The sequence below is a fragment of the Tigriopus californicus genome, chromosome 5, assembly GCF_007210705.1.
Source record: "Tigriopus californicus strain San Diego chromosome 5, Tcal_SD_v2.1, whole genome shotgun sequence".
Classification (NCBI taxonomy): Eukaryota; Metazoa; Arthropoda; class Copepoda; order Harpacticoida; family Harpacticidae; genus Tigriopus; species Tigriopus californicus.
The window spans coordinates 579,750-587,659 of record NC_081444.1 but is presented as its reverse complement, the minus strand read 5'-3'; the positions used below and the strand labels follow the sequence as shown (position 1 = coordinate 587,659).

The window sequence follows — 7,910 nt, the reverse complement described above, 5'->3', positions numbered from 1 at the left end:
CTTCATCATCTAAAAGTGGATTGTTCAATGGCGTCGACTCAACAATGACCCAATTACTATTTTTTTTACCGCCCTACCACGCATTAAAAGGCAATAGAGTTTTTGAGCATTAGTGACCAGTGTCAAAATTTTCGAATACGACCATAAAGGCCCTCATTTGCAATGTTACATGGGCCAAAGAAAACGGGAAGAGGTACGGTAGATTGCTAAATAAACTGCTCTTGCCTTGAACGCAATTTCTTTTCCGGACATTATGTGACCTGGGGTATTAATTATAAGTAAGATTTTTATAGAATTAGCCAAAAACAACATAAACGCATTAAAATTCAATAACGGGGAATCGGCCCAATCAGCCCTTTATTTGGCAAAGGCTGGATCGCAAAGCGCCCTCTGAAGTGCAGAACGTAAACAATATTTTGTGCAACGTAAGAGGGCGATTGATTACCAGGTTGGGCATTGATAGACTCCTGCTTTTGTCTTGAATTGGAGAATAGAAGCATCTTGCTGAAAACCTCTATTCCATGGAGCTCAGCTCAAGACAGACATGAAGGGGCTTGCACAGCAGATTCATCGAAAGCACCGATGAAAGTTAACGAAGATTGGGCCGAAAAACAACAATATTTGCGTCATTACATTAGTCACTGTATGTAGGATTGTCCATTATTCGAATTGTCAACGCTCGATGTCTCTGTACTATACCTCTAACTTCCATCTCATTCTTCCACTTTCGATGTCTCTCAGCTGACCAATAAAAGCTCACTTGTGTTCTGACTTCCAAATTGGAAACGTCTCCGTCAATTCGTGTTCCCTTTTCTTTCCGGATACAACAGTCACATGTTCACTTGATGTCCCCCGTATGAAAGCACAATATGCACAGATGGAGAAATCATGACTATTTAGGTTACAAACTCTAGTTACAAAGCCTTGACCAAGGGTACACTTAAAACAGATCCAATACCGCAACCAATGACCAAAGCTGCAATCAGGAAAGCCGAGGTGACTTCTTGATGCTCAGGTTTGACCACTTTTGGGCCGAACATCATGGCCAAATTGCCCACGTAGCCATTCGAGATCCCCAAAATGGCATTCAAAATTCCATAGACAACATCAGATTGGAAAGCCACCTAGAAAAGAAATGTTAAAGGAACAATTACTTTTGATCACCGTTTCAGATGCATCTTTAATTTTGGTTAGAAATTAAAACACATTGATGGTTGATTTGGATTTCTTTCCAGAGATCATCAATAACTATCTTTGATTTTACACAAATGAGCTACTTTATCTCACTTGCTTGCCAATTGTTTTTGAAAGCTTGATTCAAACTTGAAATCCATGTTCATTTATCTAATTTTTGCACCATTTTTCGCTCGTCTGACAAACCTTTTTTCTGCTTCATAATACAATCCGGTTGTTTCGGGACGGGCAAGCCATATGAACAAGATTTGCTTACGTTAAATATCCACAAATATCCATATGACATTTTCTCAAAAGCTCAATTGAATCTTCTCTGTTTTCATCCACCCACAAGAAATGTATTCCTAGATATGCAATCATCAGGGTTCTTGCAAATGTTATGTAGCTTCAACCTTCGAGCGATCATATCCAATGACAACGTTTCATTTTTGCTACTCAGACGGAATTTAAGCGTTGCATATATTGCATCCGATTCAACCGTCATGCTTGAGAACTTTTGTACTGGTTCCGTTAACAAACTTACTGTCCTCTTCGTCTTGTCTTCAATTCAAACGTTTTTAGGAGCAAAACCATACATTTTAACCTTTTAAAGATTTTTTTGTTGTTTTCAGTGGTTTGAACACGACCAATCGTAACGTTGGAGTCGATTTCCTTAGCCGTGGCATTCATGTAAAAGTATGGACGATAATTTCAGAACTCTCGATTCTCAAGACAGTCATTGTTGCCATTTTTGGATTGAACCTAATCTAACCTAACCTAACCTTTCGGTTGCAAGGGCCAATCGCACAAAATCTTCAGCACAACGTTGTAAAGAGTTTTGTTTGAAATACATGGTCCCAAAATCTTCATCCAGCCCGTTTGTTTCTTTGAAGTTTTGGAATGTTCATTGCATTTGCATAGGGAAGACATTATTCATTTCTTGAATGAAACTTTCATTTTATCCCAGGCTTGAATGGCTTTAAAGTTCAACTTGCGTAGAATGATTGATCATTACTGAATTACCTCAGATCGTCGCAATGAGGGAGACACATTGCAAAACATGATCAAGGGAATCAGGGCAATTCTGACAATGGCAGCTCCCAAGAGAATGACCTGATTCCATTTGGACACACTTGGCCATTGGAGCCAAACGGCGAGTTGCTTGCCCAAAACATCCGACAAATTGTACAACACAAAGCACAGCACCGGGACAAAGAACGTCTTGGCCCACAGGGTGTCCAAGTCGCTATCAGCCGGTTCCACAAGCACCATAATCCCAGGAAACACGGCCAGGGTGGTGGTGAAGTTGATCAAATTAACCAAAATATAAATCCAACTGTCCCGCATGACTTCTTTGTAGATCCTAACGTCTCGCTTGGGATTGATTTGGGGGACAAGCGTCTCATTGGTGGAGTAAAAAGCATAGAAAGGAGTCCTTTCAATGTAGACACTGACGACCAAACACAAGATGGCCATGATCTCAGCGATGAGGAAGCAATAGAAACCCGCCACTTGAAAGTCTGCTTCCACTGCCAAGATGATCACATTCACTAAGGCGGGGAGCAAACCACCCATACCAGCCCCACTGACCATGTTCCCAATGTAAGGGACGGGAAACTTTCCAACATTGGCCGAGGCGCTTCCCTGTGGATTGAATGGATGGAACTAGAGGTTGTGCCCAGATATTTTCAATATACCGTACGCACACAACATCATACTTGAAATATGGCACTGAACGTGTTGATGAGGGCAATTATGAGAAGATTGAGGATCATGAAGAGACGCTGCCAGTCGTCAGTGTCCAAAATTGAGAGAATGACGATGAAAAGAAATACCACGATTTGTCCGACCTAGAAATCAATGGAAACGATAGCAACTTATCCCGGATCCTTAAACGAAGATCTCGTTTACTTGAGATCCGAAAATACGAAGCCGCATGCTGAACCAATGTCCAATTAAAGCGTGCAGGATGACAAAAATGGCATTGGGAACATTAGCGGCGATTGAAAGGTAGGCCGTGAACTCCTTCTGGATTTGGGTGGGGCCCGTGTCCTCGAGAGTGGCATTCAGGTTTCTGAATTTGTAGTCCCAGTAACCGTTCACCGTGATCAAAATGTTCCATGGAAGTAAAATCACCAAACCAACATAATAGATGCACCAATAGATCAGATTGAGGCGGTCCTTTGGGACCTGCTTCTCCGGGATCATTTCCATCCTGGAAAGTGGAGCACAGTTGACTGAGTAGGTCACGCATCATGCTTACACTTGTGATTCATCTTGATATCAGTTGACGATTGAACAAGGCACAATCAGCACAAAACGATTGGACCTTTGCACCTGAGCTAAAGAATGATATCTCAATTAAGCTCGTTTTTGCACAATTGGGGTCAAGACATGAGAGCCTCATTACCATAAACCAATTAATTTGCAATGTCGCACTAGTTTCTCTGACCCACTACCAACTTTGATTGACTTCGTAGCCATAAACATGTATTCATTACGTGACAATGGCAATAAAATTCAATTGCCTTGAAATGAAAAATGAACAGTATGTCAGAATCACAGATCACAGAAATGATGACGCACGTATCTTCAACAGAATGTAACTACCTAAATTGCTACTTCTGCGGAGAGCGAGTGAGTGACCAGTTGTGAACTCTTGTGGCCGTAGGACTGGGAAAAACGGTCATTCGAAATGGACTCCGCAATTGAATAGTCGACAAAAATTTGATATCACAAAAAGGATGACTAAAGCTTGTTCAGTGCAAGTGAAAAAAGTTAGGGGAAAAGAGCAAACAGTGCAGATAGAGGTAAGTAGAGGGAAATAATGAAAGTAAAGGTTATTGACAAGTAGGCGTTGGTCCAGATTGAACGAGTCATTTGTCTGCTCGTTAACACGTCCTTGAAATTGGCATATTTGGGTACGCATAGGTATTGCTCGAGGAATTTGGTGTACCCCACACAGCATATTTTACTTGACAAAATTTAAATTTAGATTTTATTGATCATTTGTTGTCTTATTAAGATCAGATTTTGTCAGGGCTAATTTCTCTATCCAGACAACGTTTTGATATTCATACTTGTTAAATATTTTGAACGGCATCATCGTACATGTCAAAAGAAAAATTGCGATCGAAATGACCCCAGGCGCAATACGAGCCACATTCATTTGCGAAAACCTGGGAATCAGCCGCCAAGTTGTCCACGATAACCAGGACGATCACTGAAGTCGCATGTTTGGTTTCAAAAGAGAACTTAACATTGTCAGGTACTTCCCCCACCCTCTTATTGGAAATATGATGGTTTGTCCTTCAGTTCGGCACGTTGTCAACCCTGGACAATTTTTCATTAATGACAAGGACGACTTGCTTTCCACTCTTTATTTCATTGGGTAAGAGCTTGGATCGGGCAAATCTTATGGAACTATTACATTAATGATGAGCTGCATCTCCTCCCTAGCCCTCAACATGGGGCCAAAGTATCTTATGATTCTTTGGACACTGGCTTCCTTCACACCCAAGGTGACCCTGATTGATTCGTCATAATTCGACGTTTGAAGGCATTAATCATAGCCGGGATCCACACTGATTTCCCAAGCTTTGAACCTCTTTCTAATATCATATCAAAATTAGGTGATCTATCAAAACATTGTCTGGATATACAAATTAGCCCTGAATAATCAAAAGAAAAGACGACAAATCATCATTAAAATATAAATTCAAATATTGTCAAGTTAAATATGCCGCATGGGGTAGGTGACATAGGTAGATCTGAAGCCAGATTGGGCGGAGGTTGGGAGGCAAAATTGTAGGTCTTTGAGAAAGAGTAAAAGAATTTTTGGGAAATGAAGGGTTTTGATGAGAAGTTTATTGCATTTGTATCTGAATCTGGCTCTGGCCTTGACTATTGACGAGTTGAGAAACTTGGTGAAGGACAGTTGGGTGAAGAAGGTGAAAGCGACGACATTACAAAAATTCTTGAAGATTTTCATCCAAACATTATTGATGTGGAAGGGGCTAAGCGGAAAACGATCTTTATGGCAACCATAAAACCATAAAGGCCTTCGTCTTGGTAATTTTTAACTTGAAGGCCGTTCACTGGGCAATAACTGTGGAGCGCATTGACGTCTGAATCAACCAGAAAACCAGGTCGTCTGCGTATTGTAGGTATTGTCCAGAAAATGGTTGACGGTAAAGTCTTGGTATGTGACAGCTGTTGGAATGTGTGTCCTCGATCCTCCTCTAATATCACGCTGAGTGGAGACTCAACCTATTTGTTCCGTCCGTTCCCGCCCTTTTTGTGTGTGTGTGTGTGCGTGCGTGAAACCACGCTTGTTAAAACTTGGTTCGAGATTATTCGAGAGATAAGCATCAGACGATTAAGTCCAACGTTGTCTATCCTACCCGAAAATAAAACCCTTGTGAAAAGCCCCATCGTGTTGAATTCCAATAACAGCTTCAGGCAGGTCGAATACATATAGATTGAAAAGGATTGGCGATAGGGGATCCCCCTGCGGAAGGCCAATGGAAGTGAAGAAGCAGGGGGATAGGTCCTCACCAGAACGAATGGAGCATTCGAGTCCCACGTGGATGTTGGCCAGCAGGGCGCAGATTGAACGCGGAACTCCCCACAGTTGGAGCTTGAGGAATAACCGCGTTCAGCCCACCCTGTCGAATACTTGAGGAATCCTCAAAGCATCCGTGTACTTTCCTCTTATTGCTGATGTTTAATTGCACAATTTTATTAATGGGAGTAGCTGCTGCGGTGGTAGAGAGGTCGAATTGGAACTATGGATGCAGATTCCTATCCAAGGCCAATTCGGAGAAGCTGGCAGCTAATAGGGTGGACATCATCTTCAAGAAGGGGCTTCTCCAGGGCGGTGGTCCGATGGTTTTCTGGAATGTCCCTTGGCCAGTTCTGGGTACTTTTTGGAATATTTGACCCTAGAGCTTTCGGTGATATGGGCTAAACCAAGGGGTCACTGAATTTACCTTGGACCACTTGCGATACTTACTTAACTTTGACCAATTTATAGATTTTTTATTGAGCCCGTAGTAGCTTTTGAGCTACGGTCCTCCCAAAGTGGACCATGCACCTTCCATTTCGCGTCACGCCCGGATAATGGAAATTTCTGGGCCTGTTGAAGGTGACTGAAATCGTAAACTGATCACTGATCAGAAATGGCCATTGAATGGACAAACCTGGCCGGAGACAAAATGTTTCTGAGATGAAGAGATGGTCAAGTGCAGAGCCGTAGAAGGTGTGTGTTAGAGCTTCCGGGTCGGAGCGTAGAGTGAATTAATTGTTGTTATACAGTTGCCGTAAAAATGGAAGTGTGTAGATGAATTAATTTTTAAAATGCCTTAGGAGCAACATCCACAAATAACGAGTATGAATTGAGTCACTTACGATACGAAAAAATGCCCAAAAGGTTTTATGATCCTAAATTCAAGAAATACCAATATAAATACCAAAGATAGCGAGCTTTATATTCACAATTTTGTATTTGCATTCATTAGTGTACTCCTCCATTTGAGATCTCATATTTAAATTGGTCAGGAGGTCAAATCTTGACTTTCTTCCTACTTTTTGGGGGTTTTCTAACGTTATTGTAATTATTAGGATATTCTGCGTACTTTAAGTTAAGTTCTGCTTTAAATGCTTTATTTGTCAAGAAGATTTGACGTCGTTTTACATTTGACGATTTCGCCTTTGACGAGGTCAAAATTCCTTATTATGTTTGGATGGAAATAGCCAAGAAGTGATATAGAAAAATTTCAAGATACGTTTAGGCATTTCCCTCAAAACTTAATTAGACTTTTTAACCAATGTGTAAATACTGCAAAGTGTCAACAAGTTGAATCTAAAAAAGGGTTCCAGGACAACTCGACCCAACAGACAACTGAACCCAGTACAGAAATAAAGCCCAATGTGTTGGCTTACAAATAGTTCATACTTATGGAACAAAATTGAAAAAGTGGTGTTAAATACGTCAAAATTTTAAAGGATTTACACAATTCATCATTTGATCTTTAAAAGCAACTTATGATTACTTCAATCAAGGTGTGAAAATGAAATTTAATATTATTTCAATCAAACTTGATTCTTTATTTCATGCCTTACTGATGCTACTATCTTAGCATGCGGGGCTGAATGTTGACTCATCAAGCTTTAGTTTTGTTCCATAATCATGTTTTTGTGGTCGACATGTCATGTTATTGTACTGAGCCGAGTTGTCCGCTGGGTCGGGTTATCCTGGATCGAGTTGTCCGGTCACCAATTAAAACTGATGTATTGCCCTGAGTCAATGTTTTTGATTTTATAACGCTGGTGTTTCCAACATAAATGGACTGATCATGAAATTGTGATGCTTTACCAATTCAAAGAGATTGTACCCATAGAATGCATGAGCCTATGCTATAAATATGTAAAATCAAAGGAAACTGATGATTCGACCCACGAACCCGGTCATCTAGGAACGTATTTGTACAACTACTATGATTTTCAATGCCACTTTCTAATCTCATCGTGACAGAAAATATTGTCCGTTTCAACCAATGTTCAATATCTATAATTCCTTCTTTTCTAGCATCAATTTAATCCCTAGGATCTTTTATGCCCAATCAGTTTTAAGGGACATTTCTGTTGTTCAGAGTGCCACTAAATAAACGTCCAAAACACTACACTACTACATAAAGCACAATTTAAAAGACTTCAATTCTGCTATCCTCTGCATG

At 40.6% G+C, this 7,910-nt stretch overlaps 1 protein-coding gene across 2 annotated transcripts; it reads right to left on the bottom strand.

The window, feature by feature from the left end:
* Positions 1 to 872: 872 nt before the first annotated feature.
* On the bottom strand, positions 873 to 3,801 carry LOC131880190 (equilibrative nucleoside transporter 3-like). 2 transcript variants are annotated; one of them, XM_059226739.1, is made up of 5 exons: positions 3,784 to 3,801; positions 3,085 to 3,388; positions 2,892 to 3,023; positions 2,197 to 2,817; positions 873 to 1,124 (listed from the first exon to the last, which is right to left on the bottom strand). In XM_059226739.1, exons 2-5 carry the CDS (start codon positions 3,385 to 3,387, stop codon positions 915 to 917), a joined length of 1,266 nt encoding a protein of 421 aa, XP_059082722.1. In that variant the 5' UTR covers position 3,388; positions 3,784 to 3,801; the 3' UTR covers positions 873 to 914. The 2 variants fall into 2 exon arrangements, with proteins under 2 accessions (XP_059082722.1, XP_059082721.1); XM_059226738.1 differs by lacking the exon at positions 3,784 to 3,801 and having other exon boundaries at positions 3,085 to 3,756.
* Positions 3,802 to 7,910: the final 4,109 nt, after the last annotated feature.